The sequence below is a fragment of the Anomaloglossus baeobatrachus genome, chromosome 4 (genome assembly GCF_048569485.1).
Source record: "Anomaloglossus baeobatrachus isolate aAnoBae1 chromosome 4, aAnoBae1.hap1, whole genome shotgun sequence".
Lineage (NCBI taxonomy): Eukaryota > Metazoa > Chordata > Amphibia > Anura > Aromobatidae > Anomaloglossus > Anomaloglossus baeobatrachus.
Window position 1 is genome coordinate 223,477,990 of NC_134356.1, and position 27,065 is coordinate 223,505,054.

At 43.4% G+C, this 27,065-nt stretch overlaps 1 protein-coding gene across 1 annotated transcript in view; it reads right to left on the reverse strand.

Annotated features, from left to right (window-relative positions):
* The window catches only part of LOC142303383 (uncharacterized), a 140,988-nt gene that overhangs the window by 65,387 nt on the left and 48,536 nt on the right, over positions 1 to 27,065 (reverse strand). The window contains exons 2-4 of the mRNA XM_075344687.1: positions 19,966 to 20,032; positions 18,332 to 18,480; positions 16,247 to 16,384 (exon numbers count right to left, since the gene is read on the reverse strand). Of these exons, the coding sequence (XP_075200802.1) occupies positions 16,247 to 16,384; positions 18,332 to 18,336 (143 nt within the window). The 5' untranslated portion in view covers positions 18,337 to 18,480; positions 19,966 to 20,032. The remainder of the gene's footprint in view (positions 1 to 16,246; positions 16,385 to 18,331; positions 18,481 to 19,965; positions 20,033 to 27,065) is intronic.

Sequence of the window (27,065 nt, forward strand, 5' to 3'; positions counted from 1 at the left end):
CAACAGCAACGATATTTGGGATTAGAACGACGTGTCAACGATCAACGATTAGGTGAGTCATTTTGATCGTTAACGGTCGTTCCTGCGTTTCACACGCAATGACGTCGTTAATGAGGCCGGATGTGCGTCACGAATTACGTGACCCCAACGACATCTCGTTAGCAATGTTGTTGCGTGTAAAACCCCCTTAAGACTACTATAATATAATTTCTTAGATGTTTTCCTCACAGGATTGTAATATATGACATTTTTTGCAAACAATAAGGTATTTGGCTTTCCTCTTCATTTTATTTAGTAATGTACAAACAAAGACAAAATTGTAGGTACCCTTCTGCTAAAGGGGTTGTCCCGTATAGAATAAAAAGTCTGCAGTCTCTTTCTGTGACTGCAGACTTGAGAATCCTCCCAGTGTACACACTGCACTATGAGGATTTGCCGGTGTCTGAGTTGAGAACGGCGGTAAAGTATGCACATACATACTCCCACCAGAACCCAACTAGTGAGCGAAGCGCAAGGCTGAGCCACATCTAGTGGGCACATCCTTGCACTGGCCTAATAGGTGGGTTCTGGCTGGGAGTCTGCAAATCACATACTTGTGGTCATGTGATTGTCATTCCTCGCTCTCACACCGGCAAATCCACGCAGTGACACAGTGCATGCGCTGGGAGAATTTATAAGTCTGCAGTCACACAGAGTGACTGCAGACTTTTCTTACTAGACTGGATAATCCCTCTAAGGCAAGAAAAACACACAATAGTCACTAAAACAACTTGAAACTGACCAAAGTAATTTGAAATTTTAATGTACTGATAACACAGGTCTACAAAAAAAAATATTTTTTCAGATGCCAAGCTTTTTTGAATGGATTTAGGGTATTTTGAGGGTGCTGAAATAAACAATCCCATTAGTTCTGCTAAATTGCTTCCAGTTTTTGAGATAATGGACATCCATGAAAATAACGCATTCCCCCAATGCAACTTGTGTGTGATAACAAATGCAATCGCTTTTGGTCTGTATATTGACTCTTTAACAGTATCTTAGATGATGAAATACCCATATATATATATATATATATATATATATATATATATATATATATATATATATATATATATATATATATATATATATATATTTATTTTGTATTTCAATTTGTAGGCCTACAATGCTATAAAAGTGACTGTAAAAGCAAGAATTCTACTGTGAATTTGCTGGGGAAAGAAGTCGGTTACTGTAAAAGTTTGTCAACCCAGTCTTGGTTTATACCCAACTAGCTGTACTACCCGGCTTCGCCCGGGTTAATAACTGTTGTTAACAAAATAGAATGTATTAACAAAAATGTATTCTGCACACAAAAACCACAAAACAAATAGATAGAAATGTAATTATTAAAAGGCAAAAACTAAGCTAATAGAAGCATTTCACAACATATATTTCAACACCACAGATATTCCACACAGATTTAACTAAACTGGCCAAGTAATGTGCTCAGTCTGTCTCTTTTCAGGTCTGTCTCTTTTCCCGTGTGTCTCTTTCCCCGTCTGCCTGTCTCTGTCTGTCTCTTTTTTTTCTGTCTCTATCTCTGTTTCTTTCCTCATCTGTCTCTTTCTCAGGTCTGTCACTTTCCCCGTCTGTCTCCCCGTCTCTTTGTCTGTGTCTTTTCCTGTCTGTCTCTTTCCCTGTCTGCCTGTCTCTTTCTGTCTCTTTCCTTGTCTGTCTCTATTTCTCTGTCTCTTTCCCCGTCTGTCTCTATCAAGGTCTGTGTCTTTCCCCATCTATCTTTGTCTGTCTCTCTGACAGTCTCCTCCTTTCCTGTCTGCCTGTCACTGTACCTGTCTGCATGTCTGTCTGTCTCTTTCCAGGTCTGTCTCTTTCCAGGTCTGTCTCTTTCCAGGTCTGTCTGTCTGTCTCTTTCACCGTCTGTCTTTGTCTGTCTCTTTCACCATCTGCTTCTGTCTGTCTCTTTCACCATTTGTCTCTATCACTCTGTCTCTTTCCCTGCCTGTGTCTGTCTCTCTGTCTGTCTCACTGTCTCTCTGTCCGTCTCTCTGTCAGTCTCCCCACCGACATCTTATTACCTCACATATAAGCTTCTTATACTATGAATGTCTTTTGTTCCTTTAGCAACCACTCACAGGTCCTACTAATAACCTGTAGTTCTAGGCTCCATTTACTTTAAAGAAGGCATGTTTTTGCAGAGTAACTGTAAAGCGCGGGGTTAAATTTTCCTGTCAAAATATAGTCTACGACATTCCCTGCGTCACATGAGGTGTCTGTGCAAAATTTTGTGATTGTAAATGTGATGGTGCAGATACGCTTTTTGTTTCACTTTTTCCCCATTATGTAGATAGGGGAAAAATTGATTGGTAAATTGGGTTAAAATTTCGCCTCACAACATAGCCTATGATGCTCTTGGGGTCCAGACGTGTGAGTGTGCAAAATTTTGTGGCTGTAGCTGCGACGGTGCAGATGCCAATCCCGGACATACATACACACACACACACACATACACACATACATACACACATTCAACTTTATATATTAGATACATTCTGCCTTTAATAAGTATATATATAGATTTAAAAATTATGACCACAAAGAAGGGCAGGAACTGTGCAGATATATTCTGCTACATCTGTGGATAGTACATGGCTGAAAAACAAAGAAATATCACAGATTTTGTGCATCGAGTATATCTGGCTTATTTTGAAGTACAGCTTGGAGACCAGGCTAACTCTTGGGCTCCACATATGGTTTAGAAAACATGGGGAGTGTCTATGACAGTGGACAAATGGTGAAAGAAAAAGTTTAAACTTTGGTGTGCCAATCATATGGAGAGAACCGAAAACCCACAATGATGATTGTTATTTTTGTGTTGTAAAGATTAAAGGCTTTAATTATTCCTTGAAAGCTTGGTGGGATTATCCTGATTTGGAATCAACAAGACTTCTACTCCACATGGAAAAGAGGTTCCCATACCAGTGTTTACCAGGTCATCCACTGTAATCTCATAGACTTTGCTGGCTTCAGGATAGGCATGCAGATATTAGTGCAGATTTGTATAAAAACGCATTAAAAAACGCACCGTGTGCACATAGCCTGTGGCGATGGGAGGAGGGGGAGAGCTATAGGCAGAGGGAGAAGCTATAGGCAGAGGTCCGCCGCCTCCCTCTTTTTTCTACATAGAATCTCATCAGTAACAATGGCCATCTCCTATCTCAGTAAAGGCCCAGTCACACACAACGACTTACCAGCGATCCCGACAATGATACGCCATGTTAAGGACCGCTGGTAAGTCGCTGGAAGGTCACTGGTGAGATGTCACACAGTCAGGCCTTACCAACGACACAGTAACGATACAGGTTGCAGTAGCGACCTGTATAACGATCTTGGCAGTCACTGGGACCCTGTCACACAGTGTCAAACACAGAGATTTGCCTTGCCCAGCAGGACATCGCCTTTGAAAAAAATGATCCTGACCATTCTGCAATGACTAGCGATCTCACAGCAGGGGCCTGAGGGCTGGTAGGTGTCAAACATAACAAGATCACTGGCGAGATCATTGCTGCATCACAGAAACTGTGACTCAGCAACGATCTTGTTAGCGATCTCGTTGTGTGTGACGGGGCCTTAATTCAAATATAACTGAATGATCTGATTCAAGACTTAAATCTGTCCAAGCAATCATCTGACCTTTTAGCATCCAGACTTCAACCAAGGGGAAGAACTTGGATACTGCAATGATATCCCAGGAATTGTACTTCAATTGGTGCTAACAGAATATTGACCAGAAGACTGGCGGCTTTTTATAGACCGCTCTAGTAGAAGTTTGAAATGTGTTTTTTTGCACAATGGCAACTGTTATGCATCTCTTCCCATTGCTCACTCAAGAAAACTTGAAAATCTAATAATCGTATTACAGAAAATCCGTTATCATGAACATCAGTGGTCGATTTGTGTTTATCTGAAGATGGTAAACGTCTTGTTTGGACAGCAATCTAGATACACAAAATCCAGATAATTGCACAAAAGTGTCATGGCCTACAAGGGAAGACATGATTGTTGGTGTTGCAAATATTATCAACAAGCTGCTGGTGGACAAGAACAAAATCATTCTCCCACCACTTCATATTAAAGGGAACCTGTCACCAGTTTCTCGGCCTATAAGCTGCGGCCACCACCAGTGGGCTCTTATATACAGCATTCTAACATGCTGTATAAAAGATCCCAGGCCGCTGTGTAGAATGTAAAAAACACTTTATAATACTGTTAATATTACCGATTAATTAGCATGAAATCGGTAGTGACGCCCCAGCAGCAAAACAGAGTGGCAGAGAAGAAGCTGTTCTGTTGATATGACGTCATCGGAAGCTGCAGATCACCGGACGGAGTGGTCTGGGAGGGATTGGCATTGGGTAGAACCGGCATTCAGTTAGCAACTACCTGCCTGAAAGTTCTTAGCTCCATAATTAAAAATAAACTAAGTTTTGGATAATCTCTTTAATTCATTATTGTGTTTCATGTTTAGAAAATGTCCATTTCACTATTTCTGATCAATGTGTAAAATTATACTGTATATTGCTATACTTTATTTCACCAAGAAACAACACTGCATTTATTATGATTCTGATTAGACAATTCTGTGTAATAAACTTGTGTTTTAGGGGCTTTACAGATATCGCTGTAAATTAATTGCATTAGTTCACCTTTTGTTTAGTGGGATACCATATAATGAGATGCTATTACTAAATTTATCAAGAGCCCCACATGCTGTTCTGCACTTTAGCAACCTCCCGTGAACATAATTGATAATTTAACAAGTATTTTTATCACATTAATATAAGTCAAAGTGAAATAGCATAGAAGGATGCAGATTTGTATGAGTTACATATGAATAGCAGCAATTGGCTGTCCTGACAGCCAAATTAGGGGACAACAGAGCAAAGTAGGACATAAAAAAAAAGCCTGTAAGGACTGAGTTATGTACAAGCTGCAGATTCAGTACATCCTGTTTCTAAATTGCTGTATTAAAAAACATCCAGTCATCACAAATGAAAAACAATGCACGTTCGGCAGCGGATTCAGCAAGGATAAATACTATGCATGAATCAATAGGCTCTAGGCATTCATTCCAGATATAAATGCAGTGTGAACAAAGGCTGAGCTATACTTTACCAAGGCTGAATCAAACAGCACTATGTCTGTGTGATGGAAACGTAGGACATCTATATGTAAGCATGTAATCAAATCTAGAATTAGTATATTTTGTCATACTCAATATATAAAAAGCCCCATACACCTTGAGTTAGGCAATTATTGGGCAAAACAGAATGTGCTATATTATATCTCAATATACCATTGGACAGTGTTTCATATCCCAACATCTAACGAGAACTACCATTATCCACATAATCTCCCTCAAACCTCCGCAAGTGTGTCTGGAAAAGAATTCCACAAACCCCAGATTTTGCTAAATTTTCCCGGGCACCCCTATTATAATATACCACCCGCTCATAGACTATGGTTGCATTGACTAGTTTAACCCAGGACCGCACAGTTGGATTTGAATCTCCCATCCACCTCAGAGCTATTAATTTCCTAGCCAGAAACAATGCCTCTCTGAGGAATATTGTCATGTAATGATCCCAGGACTCTTCCTCCATTACCCCAAAAAGGCATATGAAAGGGTCACACAAAACAGGAATCGACACAATCGATGTCAGCAGAGATGTCACTCCCCGCCAGTACGAAGATATATTGGGACAGCTCCAAATCATATGTATGAAATTTACCCCTGAGAGATGACACCTCGGGCACTCCGATGTACGAGAACGGCCCATACTAAATAATCGAGTTGGAGTAAGGTATGCCTGGTGGACAATGTAGCATTGAATCAACTTATTATTAACCGAAGGGGATACCGCAGTCGGGGATTCCAATATCTCTTCCCATTCCTCTCCCGGTAGAGAGGGAATTAGAGATTTTCATCTATCCTGGGCTGGCAAGGGGTCCGACTCCACCCTCACCGACAACAGGTTAGTATATATAGCTGAGATTAGGCCTCGAGGTCCTTGTGATTTTAGAAAACCTATCATAGGAAGTGATGATATCAATTTCCTCACTCCAATTTTCTGTTTGTGGGATTGAATCGCTGTGCGAATCTGCATGTATCTAAAAAACTGTGATCTTGTAACATTATATTCAATCTGGACTTGTTCAAAGGACTTGAAGGTTGTGGTTCCCGGGACAAAAAGATCACCTAATGCACTGACGCTGTGATTGGCCCAGAATTGCGCCGAGGGGTGATCTCTCAGAGTATGGAAGTGGCTATTCCCCCATAATGGGAGTTCCGCCACCACCCCTTCGAAGTGTACCACCCTCTTGGCTTGTCGCCAGACTAATCTTGCCAATCTGAGGAGGGGTAATTGCCGTGGTGTGCTCAGTCCATCTGATTCCAGAAAACCCACTAAACAATCAGTCCCAGCCGCGTGTGCCAAGTGACTCTCAGAGTTTGGTAGCTGACATCCAGGCATCCAAGTCTCTAGTGCTCTAAGCTGTCCCGCGAGGTAGTAGAGGAAGAACTCCGGTAAAGCCATCCCTCCCAGTCTTTTGGATCTCTGTAAAATGGATAACCGAAGTTTGGGTCTGGATTTCCCAAATATGAAAGAGGTAGTAAGCGAGTTCAACATTGAGAAGAAGGATTTGGGCACTGATACTGCACTATGTTGTAGTGTATAACTAAGCTGTGGAAGTAATATCATTTTGATTAAATTTATTCTGCCAACCACTGACAGGGGTAGCTTGCTCCACAAGTTATATTTAAGTTTAACGTGCTCCAGAAGTGGTGTTATACTCGTCTGCAGGTCTGTGTATGGTCTTTCTGTATGTGTATTCCCAGGTATTTAAAGCTAGTTACCACTTGCAGAGGTGACCTACCCTCCATTAAAATTCTAGACCCATACATTAATGGCATCAAAGCCGACTTATCCCAGTTGATGCGTAGTCCCGAAAACTCGCCAAATTTATCTATAGTGTCTATAACCACTGGTAGAGTCTCTTGCACTTGATTTAAGAAGACAACCATGTCATCCGCATACAATCCTATTTGATCTGTGCGGCCGGCTATAGTGATTCCAGTGATCTGTGGATGAGAGCGGATTCTAATTGCCAAAGCTTCAATAACTAGTGCAAGCAATGCTGGAGACAGAGGGCATCCCTGTCTTGTGCCCCGAATCAATGAGAAGGGTGTAGACATAGCACCATTGACTAGTATCTGGCTGTCGGGGACCTATACAACATATGAATCCAATTACTGAATTTAGGCCCAAAGGCGAATCTCTGGAGGCATGCAAATAAAAATGGCCATTCTACCGAGTCAAATGCCTTGGCCGCGTCCAGCGAGGCCGAGGCCCACTCGTTCTCCTGGACCAGTGTGCTATATTGCACTATGGACTGGACCCATCTTATATTTATAGAGGTTGCTATATGTCTTTATTATACTACATTATTACAATACTTACTATAGGCAATTGTATGCTATATTTTCATTTGCACTTCATGATGAAAAAAATGCATTTATCACTATAAAGACCATTTATCAATGCCATTCGATTGGAGCTGTACTAGTCTAGTGTCCAGTCTGGTCCTCTGTGGCAGCATGTCTTCATTTCTGTGCCTACACTCTTTGGCCTGGCATCCTGGACATATTTGACGGCGCATGTCATGACTTGGAAGGAGGTATAGCAACTAAAGGGGGGCTTTACACGCAACGAGCGTACCCGAAAGCACCTGCCCCCGTCGTTTGTGCATCACGGGCAAATTGCTGTCCATGGCGCACAATATCGATAACACCCGTCACATATACTTACCCTCCTAGCGATGTCGCTGTGGGCGGCGAACAACCTCTTCGTTAAGGTGGAGGTTCGTGCGCCGTCACAGCGACGTCACACAGCGGCCGACCAATAGAAGCAGAGGGGCGGAGAACAGCCACATTAACGTCACGCCCACCTCGTTGCCGGAGGATGCAGGTAAGCTGTTGTTCGTCGTTCCCAGGGTGTCACACGTAGCGATGTGTGCTGTCTCAGGAATGACGAACAACCTATGTCCACAACGATCGAGATTTTGAAAATGAACGACGTGTCAACGATCAACGATACGGTGAGTATTTTTGATTGGTAATACTCACTCGGAGCTGTCTGAACCAGTCTGGGTGACAGACCTCAGTGAATCGAAATGCTAAACAGTAGTAGACTGGCATAAAAAAATGGCCAATGTTGTGTTAATCATAAAAAGCAAATGGAAGTATAGCATATAATCACCCAAAGTATTACAATGAGGTAGAATAATACAGACATATAGCACATTCCATTATATATATTGAATATGACAAAATGAATAATAAAAATTAAATATATAGATGTGGTGTGTGGTATTGTTGTTTCTACTGAAGAAGCAGGATAGCTTTGAAATGCGTTGAATGCATGTTCTTCCCCCATGCGTGCTGGACTCCTTTTACACGGATAATTTCTCACAGCAGCGCAGATCTAGCATAATTTTTCCGGTTTAACTCTATCTGCACTTTTGTTTGCAACAGCCGATGTTCTATCCCCATACAGTGATGTGTATCACACAACCCTATCAGGTGAGCACACCACTGTAGTTTGTAAAAATAGAAAAAATAACTAACTCGCCTGAAACGGTAAAGTTGCATGTGGAGCACGGATAAAAGCCCTGACCACTGTGTTTAGACCAATAGATGATTAAAAGAATCCAGCTCCAAAATTGTAGACAAAAGTGTTAAATCTTTATTGAGAAATTAAAATACAAATCGATGGTGAAATATCATGGTGACCACAAATATGGTAGTCGCAAAGTGGGTGGCATGCGACCACAGGCGGAACGAGCTAAGTATTTCAGATGCACTCCAGAATTCTTTATGCAAGCTGAAGTGTCTAGAAAGTGTCCAGAAACTAGAGTCCATAAGAATAAACAAGGAAAAAATGCGGTGTATCGAAGAATGCACATGATCCTCGAACCCAGTGCATAGTGGTTAAAAACACATGTAACCCATGTTCCACTATTAAAAGTCATTAAGCTTTCTTATTCCCCCAATTTTATGTACATGTTCACACATAGGATTTTTGAAATGAGTATCCTGATGCTAAATAAAAAAAATAAAAAAATATTTTATATTTATATATATATATATATATATATATATATATTTATCCTAATCCAAACAACTCGTGTTGGATAACCACAACATGATATATTGAGCCAGAGAGAAAGAGTGGTACAAGTCCATATAATAAAAAAAAAAAAAATTATTTCACATATAAAACACACAACATTATCAATAGCAAAATTCACAGCAGTAGATCCTCAAAAAAATGGGTGAGCTGGTATCATAAAACAAAAAGTGATTATAAACAGTTCATGCAGAAACAGGTCAGCAACATTTGACAATAATATTGTAAGCACGTACGTCCCCTGAGGAAGAAAGTGAAACGCGCGTTGGGACAGGCAGGTGTTGCGGTATCCACTTTACTGGTCAGTACGGGCTCAGCTCTTTGACGTTTATATAATTTACAGGGATTACCTTTCTAGTTGGTAGGCTGCTTGACTGTTTAAAGCCCCAATAGACCTTTGGTTTGCTCCTTGGTATTATAGTTCAAAACTATCTGCTTACAATATTATTGTCAAATGTTGCTGACCTGTTTCTGCATGAACTGTTTATAATCACTTTTTGTTCTATGATACCAGCTCACGCATTTTTTTGAGGATCTACTGCTGTGAATTTTGCTATTGATAATGTTGTGTGTTTTATATGTGAAATAATTTTTTTTTTTTTATTATATGGAGTTGTACCACTCTTTTTCTCTGGCTCAATATATATATATATATATATATATATATATATATATATATATATATATATATATATATAGACCCTTTCCAGGGGTCTTTTCGTCTGTCCCCATCCGTCTATGTCCCCGTCCGTCTATGTCCCCGTCCGTCAATCTCCTCGTCCGTCTATGTCCCCGTCCCTTTACTTGTCTCTGTCTCTTTCCCTGTCTCTTTCCCTGTCTCTTTCCCCGACTGTCTCTGTCTCTTTCCATGTCTCTTTACTTGTCCCTGTCTCTTTCCCTGTCTGTCTCTCTCTTTCCCTGTCTGCATGTCTCTTTTACTGTCTGTCTCTGTCTGTATGCCTCTGTCTGTCTCTTTGACTGTCTGTCTCTCTCTGTCTCTTTCTGTCTCTCTCTATCTGTCTCCCCACTGACATCTTATTACCTCACACATAAGCTCCTTATACTAACAATTTATTTTGTTTCTATAGCAACCAATTACACCTCCTATTAACCCCTTAACGACCCATGACGTACTGGGTACGTAATGGATCGTGTGCCGTTAATCCCCGCCCCCTGCGTGGGCATGCGGTGGCGATCCGCGCACATATCAGCTGTTTTCAACAGCTGACATGTGTGCCTGCTAGCCGCGGGTGGAATCGCTTCCACCCGCGGTCATTAATCCCTTACATCTCGCTGCCAAAATCTGGCAGCGATATGTACAGTTAGGTCCAGAAATATTTGGACAGTGACACAAGTTTTGTTATTTTAGCTGTTTACAAAAACATGTTCAGAAATACAATTATATATATATAATATGGGCTGATAGTGCACACTCCCAGCTGCAATATGAGAGTTTTCACATCCAAATCGGAGAAAGGGTTTAGGAATCATACAGTTAGGTCCAGAAATATTTGGACAGTGACACAATTTTCGCGAGTTGGGCTCTGCATGCCACCACATTGGATTTGAAATGAAACCTCTACAACAGAATTCAAGTGCAGATTGTAACGTTTAATTTGAAGGTTTGAACAAACATATCTGATAAAAATTGTAGGAATTGTACACATTTCTTTACAAACACTCCACATTTTAGGAGGTCAAAAGTAATTGGACAAATAAACCAAACCCAAAAAAAAAAAATTTATTTTCAATATTTTGTTGCGAATCCTTTGGAGGCAATCATTGCCTTAAGTCTGGAACCCATGGACATCACCAAACGCTGGGTTTCCTCCTTCTTAATGCTTTGCCAGGCCTTTACAGCCGCAGCCTTCAGGTCTTGCTTGTTTGTGGGTCTTTCCGTCTTAAGTCTGGATTTGAGCAAGTGAAATGCATGCTCAATTGGGTTAAGATCTGGTGATTGACTTGGCCATTGCAGAATGTCCCACTTTTTTGCACTCATGAACTCCTGGGTAGCTTTGGCTGTATGCTTGGGGTCATTGTCCATCTGTACTATGAAGCGCCGTCCGATCAACTTTGCGGCATTTGGCTGAATCTGGGCTGAAAGTATATCCCGGTACACTTCAGAATTCATCCGGCTACTCTTGTCTGCTGTTATGTCATCAATAAACACAAGTGACCCAGTGCCATTGAAAGCCATGCATGCCCATGCCATCACGTTGCCTCCACCATGTTTTACAGAGGATGTGGTGTGCCTTGGATCATGTGCCGTTCCCTTTCTTCTCCAAACTTTTTTCTTCCCATCATTCTGGTACAGGTTGATCTTTGTCTCATCTGTCCATAGAATACTTTTCCAGAACTGAGCTGGCTTCATGAGGTGTTTTTCAGCAAATTTAACTCTGGCCTGTCTATTTTTGGAATTGATGAATTGTTTGCATCTAGATGTGAACCCTTTGTATTTACTTTCATGGAGTCTTCTCTTTACAGTTGACTTAGAGACAGATACACCTACTTCACTGAGAGTGTTCTGGACTTCAGTTGATGTTGTGAACGGGTTCTTCTTCACCAAAGAAAGTATGCGGCGATCATCCACCACTATTGTCATCCGTGGACGCCCAGGCCTTTTTGAGTTCCCAAGCTCACCAGTCAATTCCTTTTTTCTCAGAATGTACCCGACTGTTGATTTTGCTACTCCAAGCATGTCTGCCATCTCTCTGATGGATTTTTTCTTTTTTTTCAGCCTCAGGATGTTCTGCTTCACCTCAATTGAGAGTTCCTTAGACCGCATGTTGTCTGGTCACAGCAACAGCTTCCAAATGCAAAACCACACACCTGTAATCAACCCCAGACCTTTTAACTACTTCATTGATTACAGGTTAACGAGGGAGATGCCTTCAGAGTTAATTGCAGCCCTTAGAGTCCCTTGTCCAATTACTTTTGGTCCCTTGAAAAAGAGGAGGCTATGCATTACAGAGCTATGATTCCTAAACCCTTTCTCCGATTTGGATGTGAAAACTCTCATATTGCAGCTGGGAGTGTGCACTTTCAGCCCATATTATATATATAATTGTATTTCTGAACATGTTTTTGTAAACAGCTAAAATAACAAAACTTGTGTCACTGTCCAAATATTTCTGGACCTAACTGTAGCTTTGTAATGCATAGCCTCCTCTTTTTCAAGGGACCAAAAGTAATTGGACAAGGGACTCTAAGGGCTGCAATTAACTCTGAAGGCGTCTCCCTCGTTAACCTGTAATCAATGAAGTAGTTAAAAGGTCTGCGGTTGATTACAGGTGTGTGGTTTTGCATTTGGAAGCTGTTGCTGTGACCAGACAACATGCGGTCTAAGAAACTCTCAATTGAGGTGAAGCAGAACATCCTGAGGCTGAAAAAAAAGAAAAAAATCCATCAGAGAGATAGCAGACATGCTTGGAGTAGCAAAATCAACAGTCGGGTACATTCTGAGAAAAAAGGAATTGACTGGTGAGCTTGGGAACTCAAAAAGGCCTGGGCGTCCACGGATGACAACAGTGGTGGATGATCGCCGCATACTTTCTTTGGTGAAGAAGAACCCGTTCACAACATCAACTGAAGTCCAGAACACTCTCAGTGAAGTAGGTGTATCTGTCTCTAAGTCAACAGTAAAGAGAAGACTCCATGAAAGTAAATACAAAGGGTTCACATCTAGATGCAAACCATTCATCAATTCCAAAAATAGACAGGCCAGAGTTAAATTTGCTGAAAAACACCTCATGAAGCCAGCTCAGTTCTGGAAAAGTATTCTATGGACAGATGAGACCAAGATCAACCTGTACCAGAATGATGGGAAGAAAAAAGTTTGGAGAAGAAAGGGAACGGCACATGATCCAAGGCACAACACATCCTCTGTAAAACATGGTGGAGGCAACGTGATGGCATGGGCATGCATGGCTTTCAATGGCACTGGGTCACTTGTGTTTATTGATGACATAACAGCAGACAAAAGTAGCCGGATGAATTCTGAAGTGTACCGGGATATACTTTCAGCCCAGATTCAGCCAAATGCCGCAAAGTTGATCAGACGGCGCTTCATAGTACAGATGGACAATGACCCCAAGCATACAGCCAAAGCTACCCAGGAGTTCATGAGTGCAAAAAAGGGGAACATTCTGCAATGGCCAAGTCAATCACCAGATCTTAACCCAATTGAGCATGCATTTCACTTGCTCAAATCCAGACTTAAGACGGAAAGACCCACAAACAAGCAAGACCTGAAGGCTGCGGCTGTAAAGGCCTGGCAAAGCATTAAGAAGGAGGAAACCCAGCGTTTGGTGATGTCCATGGGTTCCAGACTTAAGGCAGTGATTGCCTCCAAAGGATTCGCAATAAAATATTGAAAACAAAAATATTTTGTTTGGGTTTGGTTTATTTGTCCAATTACTTTTGACCTCCTAAAATGTGGAGTGTTTGTAAAGAAATGTGTACAATTCCTACAATTTCTATCAGATATTTTTGATCAAACCTTCAAATTAAACGTTACAATCTGCACTTGAATTCTGTTGTAGAGGTTTCATTTCAAATCCAATGTGGTGGCATGCAGAGCCCAACTCGCGAAAATTGTGTCACTGTCCAAATATTTCTGGACCTAACTGTATATGCGCGCCGCCATGACAGTCACTTACCCCCGCCCACCGGAAGTCACGTGACATGATCACGTAACTTTCGGTGGTTGCCATGGTAGCACAGGGTCATGTGATGACGCCTGCAGCTAACATGAGTCACTTCCTCTCATGCCGGAATACAGCCGGCATTGAAAGTAAAGCACCAAATCTGCAGTTCTCAGCTGTGTAGCGGATTGCTGATCGCTATAGCCCCCTAGAGGGACTAGTAAAATTAAAAAAAAAAGTAAAAAAAAAAAAGTTTTAAAAAATTAAAAAAACCTAAAAGTTCAAATCACCCCCCTTTCACCCCATTGAAAATTGAAGGGTTAAAAAAATAAAAAATATACACATTTGGTATCGCCGCGTTCAGAAATGCCCGATCTATCAAAATATAAAATCAATTAATCTGATCAGTAAACGGCGTAGCGGCAAAAAAATTCCAAACGCCAAAATTACGTTTTTTTGGTCGTCGCAAATTTTGCACAAAATGCAATAACAGGCGATCAAAACGTAGCATCTGCGCAAAAATGGTACTGTTAAAAACGTCAGGTCAAGACGCAAAAAATAAGCCGTCACTGAGCCTCAGATCCCGAAAAATGAGAACGCTACGGGTTTTGGAAAATGGCGCAAAACGTGCGCCACTTTTTTTGGACAAGCTTGTGAATTTTTTTTAACCCCTTAGATACAAGTAAACCTATACATGTTTGGTGTCTACAAACTCGCACTGACCTGAGGCATCACATAGATACATCAATTTTACCATATAGTGAACACAGTGAATAAAATATTCCTAAAACTATTGTACAATCACACTTTTTTTGCAATTTTTCCGCACTTGGAATTTTTTTGCCGTTTTCCAGTACACTATATGGTAAAACTTATGGTTTAATTTAAAAGTACAACTCGTCCCGCAAAAAACAAGCCCTTATTTGGCAAGACTGATGGAAAAATAAAAAAGTTACGGCTCTCGGAAGAAGGGGAGCAAAAAACAAAAACGCAAAAACGGAAAGTGCCCCGGGGCTGAAGGGGTAATAACCGAGTAGCTCGCAGCTTCATTAATTTTAATGGAGGTAGGTTTTTTTTGAGAGTAACTGTAAAGCGCGGGGTTAAATTTTCCCGTCAAAACACAGTCTATGATGTTCCCTGAGTCACATGGGGTGACTGTGCAAAATTTCGTGATTGTAAATGCGACATTGCAGATTCCTTTAGCGGACATACACACATACATACAAACATACATAAACACACACAAACATACATAAACTCAGCTTTCTATATTAGATATCATTGATATTATACATCAGAAAATCATTGGTTGTTTGATTTTGCACCGTATCTTATTCTTTCAGCAAGTTGGTTTCTTGTGAGCAGATACAATTTGCTAATTAAATGCAGCAGTACCGCTAAGTTTTCCAGTCGGTATGGAATCCATTCTGTTTTTTTGTTTATATCATATTTTATATAAGATTTTTTTCTCCATATTCATTTTTTCACGATTCATATATTTCACTGTTATACAATTTTTCTAAGTTTTAATCAATTTATTTAACATGTGAATTATGCATTATTCACTTATTACATATATTTCCTAGCTGCATGATCTGAATTCAGCTCTAAATGATTAGATACAAATATATATCTACCGTATATTACTGCAACCTTCCTTTTTGTAATTGTGCAATGTTTTTAGCTACATGTGTATTTAACATATTAATTACCACATATGATGCGCTGAGTCTGATAATCATGTGATTTCTTCCATACATTGGAATTATTCCTTGTTGATTCATATGGACTCTACTATCTGGGACTCTTCACCTTGGAAAAAAGGATGCCGGATTGCGTCTGAAAAGCATAGCTCGTTACACCTGTGGATGCACGTCACTTTGTGACTACCACATCTATGGTCACCATGATATTTCACCATAGATTTGGATTTTAATGTCTTAATAAAGATTTAACACTTTCATCTACAATTCCAGAGCTGGATTTTTTTCATCATCCACTGTGATTTGTACCCCATTTTAACCAGTTGCGCTTTTGCTGCCCCATTGACTTTTTAACTTGTAGCAATGACGAGCCACCACATTGCATTCCCTAGCATGCTATTACGATAAAGTGGTAAAGAGACCTTACAGTTTCACACAAAATTATAGTCATATTTATCATAAATAACAATACATAAGAACTGTGCTACATCATTGTAAAGCATTTTCTATACTTAAATTATTTTAGTCATAGTCATCCTTAACAATCATATTCAAAAGCATAGCAATATCCCAAGGGAGCTCCAGTGAGCTATTACAGACCTTGTGTCACTTAACCAATTTTTAGGTCCTTTGATATGAAATTGAACTTTACCTGATCCACATAATTGGAAGCTCCTCGTCGTTGAACATTACGTCCATACACTTCAAAGCTAGAGTAAATTGCTCTAATGTTATGAGTCCTGATACACAAAAACAATTTGGAGGGAGGAACTGTTCGAGAGGTCCACTGCTAGAATGTGACATAAGACAAAAGGCACAAGTCAATCAGAACGGATGAAAGCAACACATAGTACAGAAAGGGTCACCAGTCTGAAAATGAGATTTATTATTTCACTGTTGTCACCACTAACATGTATGGGTCTTCCTAGTAATTCAAGTGAAAATACGGAGAATTTTAGGAAAGTTGATCTTAAATCCCGGTTATCTCTACATACACAGCTGCTTCCAAATTTTTCCAGTGCTTGTGTGTACTGCTCCTCATTGTGTGTGTGCAGCACCTGCCACTATGCTTGGTGAAATGCGCCCAATGCACTCAGCGCACTTGTGCACGGTGGATCTGCTTTGTTGAAGCTCATTTTGTAGTTTGAGTTCTCAGTGTACAGTGTGTGTCCCCTCCAGTGGGCCCTCACCCCTACTGGTCACTCCTCCTCCTCATCATCATTTCAGATTTAATCAGTGCGTCAGAATCTGTATCAGAGACCAATGAGGATTACAAGTCTTTCACCGCTTCCAACTTCATCACCAGGCTTAAGGTACCGTCACACTAAGCCACATCGCTAGCAATATCGCTGCTGAGGCACAACTTGCTATCGATGTTGCTGTGTGTGACATCCAGCAACAACCTGGCCCCTGCTGTGAGGTCGTTGGTTGTTGCTGAATGTCCTGGACCATTTTTTAGTTGTTGCTCTCCCGCTGTGAAGCACACATCGCTGTGTGTGACAGCGACAGAGCAACAACTGAATGTGCAGGCAGCAGGAGCCGGCTTCTGCGGACGCTGGTAACCAATGTAAATATCGGGTAACCAAGAAGCCCTTTCCTTGGTTACCCGAAATTTACCTTCGTTACCAGCGTCCGCCGCTCTCAGCTGTCAGTGCCGGCTCCCTGCTCCCTGCACACATAGCCAGACTACACATCGGGTAATTAACCCAATGTGTACTGTGGCTAGGAGTGCAGGGAACAGGGAGCCGGCACTGGCAGTCTGAGAGTGGCGGACGCTGGTAACGAAGGTAAATATTGGGTAACCAAGGGAATGGCTTCTTGGTTACCCGATGTTTACCGTGGTTACCAGCGTCCGCAGAAGCCGGCTCCCTGCTGCCTGCACACGTAGCAGAGTACACATCGGGTAATTAACCCGATGTGTACTGTGGCTAGGTGTGCAGGGAGCCAGCGCTAAGCGGTGTGCACTGGTAACCAAGGTAAATATCGGGTTGGTTACCCGATATTTACCTTAGTTACCAAGCGCAGCATGCTTCCACGTGTAGCGACGCTCCAGCGATCCCTGCCAGGTCAGGTTGCTGGTGGGATCGCTGGAGCGTCGCTTAGTGTGACATCTCACCAGCGACCTCTTAGCAACTTACCAGCGATCCCTATCAGGTTGTATCGTTGTTGGGATCGCTGGTAAGTTGTTTAGTGTGACTGGGCCATTAGCCAGTGTAGGCACACAGTAGCGGACATGGGGAGGCCCTGAATGTTGATCGCACAATTCCCTACAAGATGAAAAAGTCTGTAAAAGCTATTAACACAACTGGGCTGGCCCACATAGAGAATGAGGAGCAGTGCACACAAGCACTGGAAAAATTTGAAAGCAGTGGTGTATGTAGAGAAGACCCAAATTTAGGAACAGCTTTCCTGAAGTACTCTGTATTCGCAAAATAGCTCACTGCACTTTTTACAAATCTAGTAATCAAAGTGCACAGATATGTGATTATGAAGTAATTTCCAATCCTCCCAAGACCTTCTTCTCTTTTCTACACTTATTCATTTCTCACCCAATCGCCTCAAAGACTTCTCCCAAGTATCCCCCATCCTCTGGAATGCTGTGCCTCAACACATCCAGTCTGTCACATTCAGAACCTTCAGACGGAACTTGAAAACCCACCTCTTCACAAAAGCTTACAGCATGCATTGACCCCTTGCACCCCATCATCATTGGGGCTGCTGCAACCCCCCAACCTACCTCATTTTTATTTTTGCTCCCAGTATTCTCCATGCTCTATCATTGTCACTACTTGTGCTGTCCTCACTTGCTGTAGTGCACTTTTGTTTTCCCGTATTTCTCTGCAGATGTTTTGATGTGCTGGGCTTTATCCATTCTGTATTATGGGCCTAGATAAAATAAGCACATTGCATGAAAATCACAAGTGAAAGTTTTCTTCACAGTTTAAAGTAGAGTAAACAGGGAATATAAAGCCACCCCTACTTAAAGAACAGCTAAACTATAGAAAACGTGAAAATATACATAAAATCATGGCCAAAAGGGTTGACACCCCTGAAATTGTTCCAGAAAATGAAGTATTTCTCCCAGAGCATTATTGCAATTACACATGTTTTATTATACATGTCATGTCATGTACAAGGGTCCCCCGTATATTGACACCCAGTGCAGATAAAGCAGATGGCTACAGGCTGCAGCCTCCAGCTGTGTGCGTTATCTTGGCTGTGTATCAAAATACAAGGGACACCATGCAGCTTTTTTTTCATTATTTAAAAACACAATTAAAAAACAGCGTGTTGTCTCCCCAAATTTTTGATACCAAGCCAAGATAAAGCCGACAGCTGGACGGTTGTATTCTCAGGCTGAAGAGAACCATGGTTATTGGGTCCTTCCTAGCCTAAAAATAATAGCCTGCAGCCCTTTCTGCCCTAAATCTGCATCTCGAGGCAAATAAATGCATCAAAACTACATGCATTTTGATGCGCTTTTGGTGCATTTTTTTACCAGGAGATGCAGATTTGGTGCAGATGTTTTTCCAATTATTTACACTCCACTTCGGGGACCCAGGCAGGTAGTGTGAGGGCAACCAATGATAGATTTCACTTGCAATCCCCTAACCCTTACTACCACCATTTTATAGCACTTCTGTTCGGGTCCCCATATGGGGTTCGGTGTTCGAGCTTAACTTCGTGTCAAGTACAGTCCTGAACCAGACTTTTTTTTTTTTAAAGTCAGGAGGACCCGCCAACTCCGAACATATGTGGGTTCGCCCATCTCTACGAGTATAACAAAAGGAATAATCACAATCATTTTCTCATAGAAATACTATATTTTCTGAAACAATTTTAAAGGGTGCCAACACTTTCAGCCATGACTGTATAAAAGTATTTAATCCTAACACTTTTTCCTCCCTGTCCTACAATTCAGGAATCTGGTGCATGAAATGATAAACTAATGGTTTACACAGCTATATTGGTTTCTTTGTGGTTACATTAGATCATAATCACTCATGGCAGAAAAGACCACTAGAACTTTTATAAAATGCAGGTTGAAAATCACAGTCACTTCAGAAATATAAAACTGAGTTGTTGGTTACCCAAAACACATGGGCACTGCAAAGCAGAGTGCATACAATTATTCTTTAGTCAAAGGGACTTCCTACTGAATAATAATAATTTCCACACGAAAAGGAAATGTGGTCCTCTATACTTGTTGTGCTTCACATGGCAATGCTGGACTATTGTAGGTTGGTAGTTGATTAAATTCAGAGAATTACCTGGGCGATGGCTCGCAGTACAATACATTCATTCACAATGATTTCACCCCTATTCTCCAGTCATAAAATGTATTCCGTAAACACAAAATGACAGCCTTACCTTATTATTCTGAAAACAATTGTTGAAGTCATCGAAAGAAATGCTAGATTTCCCAGACAAATGTAATCTGTAATAACAGCACACAATGAAAGGTTTTAGTAAACAGGATTGGTCTGAACTGAGCTGAATTTGTCATAGCAACAATTTTTCATGCACAGTGATAACTCACTGACTTAAAGGGGTTGTCCAAAGGACCAGAATCATTTAATAGCATATTTAGACAGGATAGGTGCGCTTCCAAAGTATACAGAACAATCAGTAATAGATCTTAAATAGGATGATGTGCTGCCTGAGACAATGATTTTTTTAAGCAAGCCAAAAGATTTTTTTGCTCATTTGCTGGGTGATCAGCAGCCTAATTACACTGCACGATTATTCCTGGGAACTCTCATTTGTAATAATCGTGCAGTGTAAATGCACTCTAAAGGGGGCTTTACACGCAGCGATATCACTAACGATATCGCTGATGAAAGCACCCGCCCCCGTCATTTGTGCGTCACGGGCAAATCTCTGCCCGTGGCGCACAAAATCGTTTGGAGCCGTCACACAGATTTACCTGCCTAGCAACGTTGCTGTTGCCGGCAAACCACCTCCTTTCTAAGGGGGCGGTCCATGCGGCGTCACTAAGCGGCCACCCAATAGAAGCGGAGGGGCGGAGATGAGTGGCCGTAACATCCCGGCCACCTCCTTCCTTCCTCATTGACGGCGGCCGCAGGTAAGCTGTAGTTTGTCGTTCCCGAGGTGTCACACATAGCGATGTGTGCTGCCGCAGGAACGACGAACGACCTGCGTCCTCTACAATCAACGATATTTTGAAAATGAACGACGTGTCAACGATGGACGATTTGGTGAATATTTTCCATCGTTAACGGTCGTTCGTGCGTGTCACACGCAACGACATCGCTAACGATGCCGGATGTGCGTCACGGAATCCGTGACCCCGGCGATATATCGATAGATATGTCGTTGCCTGTAACAGGGCCTTAAAACATTGCAGCCTATTTGTTTAGGAAAAATAGAGCTTTATACAATTCTTCCCAGCTGTGGGATGTTCATGGGATAATGAACTTGATGATGGTCTCCCATTACAGCTACTGGTCGGGGATGTCTACAGTCTAAACCCCAGTATATATTGATCTAATATAGGGTACTACTAATAGCTCAAATTTAGTTCCAAGGACATTCAAATTGAAGCCTTAGGCCATGTGCGCACTTACCGGATTTTGCCGCGGATTTTTCGTGGATTTGCTGCATGTTTCGCTGCAGAAAATGTTCATAACATCTCTGCAGTGAATCACCAGCAAATCCTATGGAGAAAAAAAATCCTGTGCGCACTGGGCGGAATTTGACAGCTGCATGTTTTGCTGCGGGATTCCCGCAGCAAAAACAAGTGCATGTCACTTTTCCGCACATCGCTGCGGGATTTCACTCCATTGACTCCAATGTTAATCATGAAATCCCGCAGGGAATAACGCAGGAAGCAAATTCTGTGCGGTTCACTGCGTTTTCCTGCGTTATTCCCTGCGGTATTTCGTGGTTTACCTCCGGTAATGTACATCGCCTGTCTGCGGTTTTGCAGGGAAGTGATGTCATTACAGGAAGAGGAAGCGGAGCAGAGAGTAAACACACACAGATCACAGACACAGATCACACACAGACATAGAACACAGACACAGACACATAGAACACACATAGAAAGAAAACGGAAATATAGAAAACAAAGAACGTGGGCTCCGCTGCATATTTACCGTCCAGCCGAGGTAAGCACACAGCGGCGGCCCGGTATTCTCAGGCTGGGGAGGGAGAGGGGCAGGGTTAATGTCCCCTGCCTCACTCCCCCTCCGGCAGCCGAGAATATCAGCCGCAGCTGCCCCGGGACTGTCGCATACATTATGCGGCAGCACCGGGAGTGTCCTCGGCTCTTCCTGCCGCCGTGTAGCAGTGGCGGCAGGGTAATACAAGGGGTTAATGGTGGGGGATCACCGCCATTAACCCCAGGCTTGATCATGGCAGCGTCTATGTGACAGCTGACATGATCAACCCGTAAGTAAAGTGAAAAAAACACACACACCGAAAAATCCTTTATTTTAAATAAAACCAACAAGCCTCGTTAACCCTTTTATTAACCCCTCCCGCACCAAAGCTCCGGCGTAATCCACACAGCTCCGGCATAATCCACAGGTCCTGCGCTGCTTCCATCCAGCCGCGATGTGTCACAGACACAGCGCTGAATGAATGCAGCAGACAGCAGAGGTAATTACCAGTCATTTCCCACGGCCGGTAATGTGAACTCACTGCCGACCGTGGGAAATGCAGCGATCTGTCATCTATCTATCTATCCCTCTATCTGTCTGTCTATCTATCTATCTATTCTTCTGTCTATCTATCTATCTATCTATCTATCTATCCCTCTATCTATCCCTCTATCTATTCTTCTGTCTATCTATCTACTATCTCAGAATTAAATGACTTTTTTTTTTTTTTTTTTCAATGTGCTTTATTGCATTGAATGCAATAATGCACATTCCAACCCGCACGCGGCAAAACCGCGGCAATACCGCGAATAATACCGCGGTAAAACCGCAGCAAACCGCATGCGGTTTTCGGGTGCGGTTTCCCGCGGTTTTTTACCGCGGGTGCGGTAATCTTTGAGAGCATGCGGAATTTTCTCAAGAAAATTCCATTTCCCAGTGCGCACAGAGCCTAAATCCTCTTTCAGACATCTATTTTTTCATATATGTGTTCCATTAGTGATATTTCCGGATAGAACATTTGCTTATTAACCCCTTACCGCCGAAGTCTGTTTTCACCTTCTTCGCAGTGCCAAATTTTACAATTCTGATCAGCGTCAAATTTTGACGTAATAACTCTGGAATGTTTGAATGGATTCCAATGATTCTGAGACTGTTTTTTATTCGTGACACATTGTACTTCATGTTCGTGATAAATTTAGGTAGAAATGTTTTATGATTTGTGACAATGTGGGCCCCAAGTGTATGTGGGCCACACATCAGGTAGCGGGATTAAAGCACGCCAGAGTAATTGGTCTCTTTAACAGACCATCTGGTTTATTAACAGGTCCATAAACCATATCAGGTCACATAACATAAAGATGCCGTTCGTTGGCTTTCTCCTCAAAGACCAACACATAATATAAAGTCCACACACTTTTGGACTGCCACCCATGTGTCACTGACCCTTGTCAGTATCCAGACCCCAGGTCCAATCCCAGTTACCTTCCTCTTAAGGTGGCTAGTGTCCTTTCCAGGTTCCCCCTGGCTCCAGCCACATGGCTTTACACATGGACCTAAAAGCCCCTTCCTTCAGAAGAAGGTCTCCGGAGGAGTGCAAAACACCCTGCTTCTGCTCTCTCCATCTCCAGCACACACACTGGAAGTCTAGAGCCAGTCTCTCCCTAGACTGCCCTCGACACTCTCCACCCAGGTTCAGAGACAGGATTGCTTTAATCCCTGGAGCCACACCCACAGGTGGTAAGGAGTGTGTAATCAGCATCACACACCCTTCCATGGCTCTGCATGAATGCAATCCTGTGGAACCACAGGTCCCAGCCAGTTTCACATTGCAGAGCACCCACGCTTCTGCAAAACATACCGGCCTTTTGTAATACAGCCGGTTGATACCTCACATACCCTCCCCCTCTGTTCAAACCCGTAGGGGAGAACACTTGCCAATGACCTGGGGCCGCGAGACAGGGCATCCCCGCTGCCATGCCCCACCAGTCGAGAGGGCCGTCCAAGAGCAGTAGTCCCTGAGGCATCGCCCGACACTGTCACCAAACCCTGTCTGGTCAACCTAGGGTTAAAGGACGTCCCATTTCCAGACCGTTCTCTCCCTGACCCCCTCCCAGGGTCACCGTAGTAGAGAGACATGTCCCCAGTCAAACCTACAGTCTTGTCCGAACCTAGGCTTTCTCGAGTACCCCCAAGGCTACTGTCGGGAACTCTAAGCTCATAGCGGCCACTATCTACCGTACATCGTAGGTTACCACTCTGTCGGCGATTCCTTTTATCGCGCGTCTGAACTACTGGACCGACACGCCATCTTCCACTTCTTTCCCCTGAACAACGGGTGGAAGACGGCTGCTGTCCCCCACACAGTTGGCGAAGCTGCTCCTTAATTTTCAGGTTTTCTTGCCACAACCGCTCCATGTCACGTACATGGTGTACCCGATATTCAATAAGGCTTCGAATGGTTCCAAGACTCTCTACAGTCCCGACACAGACAAACGGAACCATACCAGCTTCCCTGGGTATCTTGCTCTCATTAGCAGCAGGGATTCTTAATCTCACCAATCCCGACTTATTCACCATGTCTTGCATGACTCGTCCGGTTTTTCCAATGACTCTCCCCACCAGAGCCCGGGGTACTTGGAAAATATCTTCCGCCAGACTCTGCGCTTTCCTTTTATACTCTAGCTGTCTAGTGGCTTCTTCCTTTTGCAGTTGGGCCTGCCACTTCATACGAACACATCTGAAGTGCATGTCCTTTAGAATAGCCACCCGCTGCCCAGTAATTTTACTGGTAGACAATATCACTAACTGTTCAGCCCCTGGGGTACAGTAGACCTCACACGCTTCCACAGCTCTCTTAAATTCGTCATGCATGCACCCGGTGGCACACGCTTCTCTTAAGTCCTCAGGTATATCCACCATGCACTTGACTACAGAAGTCTCATTCATCCCTGCCACATGCTTGTCAAGTTTAGCTTCCAGAGTTAGCTCTCTTTGGGCCTCCCCTGCTTCAACAAGTTTGGTCAGGAGTGACACTCGCTGCTCCATCTGCTCCAAGTCTCCCTGGGACTTGGACTGGTACTCTGCCAAGCGACTTCGGAGCTCAGCCACTTCTTTCTCCAGCTCCCTTACTCGACTCTCAGTAGCCTGCCTAAGAAGTATCTCTTGTTGCAGATGGTCTTTGCTCATCCTCTTGAATGAGTCTTCACTTGCGGACCTCTCTGGTCTATGACACACTATTTCTGAGGCTTCTTCCACCTCAGCTTCAGAACATTTGGGTTTCTTACTCTTCTTACCCACGACCTTCTCTATATCCTCCATCATGGTTTTACCAAGCAGGTCAGGCAGGCTCCCAGTCCTGGATGAGACCTCTGGTCCAGGCTTCACCTCCTCAGAGGCTCTCTTCACTTCAGCGCCAGCTGTTTCTTGGTTCTTCACTGCATTATCTTCCACTTCCTCTGGGGTCTCTGCAGTGTCACCCTCAGCCTGGGTGTCACACCCTTCAACATGGCACTCTGTTCCTTTTAGAGATTTGGGGCTAAATTCGCTGTCATCCACCCCAGCACTTGGTAGTTCACCAGTCTGCTCACCACGACTGTTGGGGATTATTCCTTCCCCCACACTCTCTAGGATTCCATTTCCTATACCATTCTCGCCTGACAGACTATCAACTTCACACTTTGAAATCATAGGGACCACCACCATTACGTCCTTGGTTGGCTCCTTCTCTGCACTTGCAGCGCGCTGATTTCTGTCGTCACAATGTGTCAGTTCAATCTCTGATTCCTCAGTCTTTTGTAGGATATCACCGTCTGACTCCACAGTAGCAGGTGTTATTAGCACCATGTCTTTATTAATCAGGCATGTCACTTTCTCTGCACCCTCAGACGGCCTACACTGTGCCCCCTCTCGGCGCTTATTACGTCTTCGGCGTCGGGAGGAAGTTTTGCCCTTCTCGCCCATCTGTACCACACTGTACTCGTTTGTCACCTTACTAGAGTCAGTGTCTTTACTGGAGTCATCATCGCTCCCCCTGGTATCCTGGACTATCATGTCCCCACTTAACCAGATATCTGCCTCCCTTTCTGGAGCTACCCCGTTTTTAACGGTCACACTATCGGTTATTCCCTTAGTCCTTATGTCACTAAGTTGGGTCCGTCCATCATTTTCTTTGGTCACCCCTAACTTAGGACAGTCAATTTTAGGAGGTGCTATCTCCTCCTTACCACACATAACTGCACAACAAGGACCCCTTTTCACCTCCCAATGTGGTGGGGTTTCCTTTGGGCTGTTCCGGCTCTTACACAAGCAACCGTATACGTCCCCCTGCTTCCACAAGTGCACAAATAATTTAGAGTCCCAACCTATAATAATTGGGTGCAGTAAATCTGAGACTACACCAACATCATGAGAACCACTGTCCCAGGCTGTCTTAATGACCACGCTGGAGACCGGGTATTCTGTCTCATTACTGTGGGTGCAGCCGACGTGGATCTTCCTTCCAGGAATCAAGTGGACATCAGAGGTGGCCCTCACCAGGGTCACCAAGCTCCTTGAGTCTACGACTCCTGTTACAGATTCCCCATCCACTTCCACGGAACACAGACGTGGCTTCTCGTCGGATGGGTGGTCTATATTGCAAACAGGACACTTGTGGCATGAACACTGTTGTCCCTGGCTACAGTCCATCTGCGCCACTTCACCCTTGGATTTGGGATGCTCCGCACCCTTTTGGGGGACCACCGCTTTCTGGGACTCCATCCCCTTATGGGCAACCACCCCTTTATGGGCAACCACCCCCTTATGGGCAACCACCCCTTTATGGGACTCCACCCCCTTATGGGCAACTATTCCCTTCTGGGACTCCGCCCCCTTTTGCGGTTTCCATGCAATGTCCTTAGCCCCCAGTTCACACCGTTTGCCCTTGTCTCCCTGGGCACCCAGTGTCCATACTGGCCCCCGAAGGGTACGCTCAAACTGGTCCATGGCTGCCACATCGCTGCACACTGACAGCTCCTGCTGTCCCTGCACCAGGAACTGGTACAGCTCCTCCACAACGTCTGCAGGGACCATTCCCTCTTTTTGGCTTTTAGCCCCCACTGCTGTCACTGGACCTCCAGGCACATGCTGTTGGTGCTGCTGGCTCTGCAGCAGCTGGTTCAGGAGCTCCTCCATGCTGCAACGAAAAGAGGAACAGGAGGGGCGCTCCAATGGGTAATACCCGGTGGTCAAAGACAGGGGGGGGGGTTAGAGAACCACTAACCTTTCCGGGTTGTACCGCCCGTACAACCAGGGTCTCCAGCTTGTGGTGTATCACTGCTCACCAAGCACGGCCTCGCAATTCCGGCT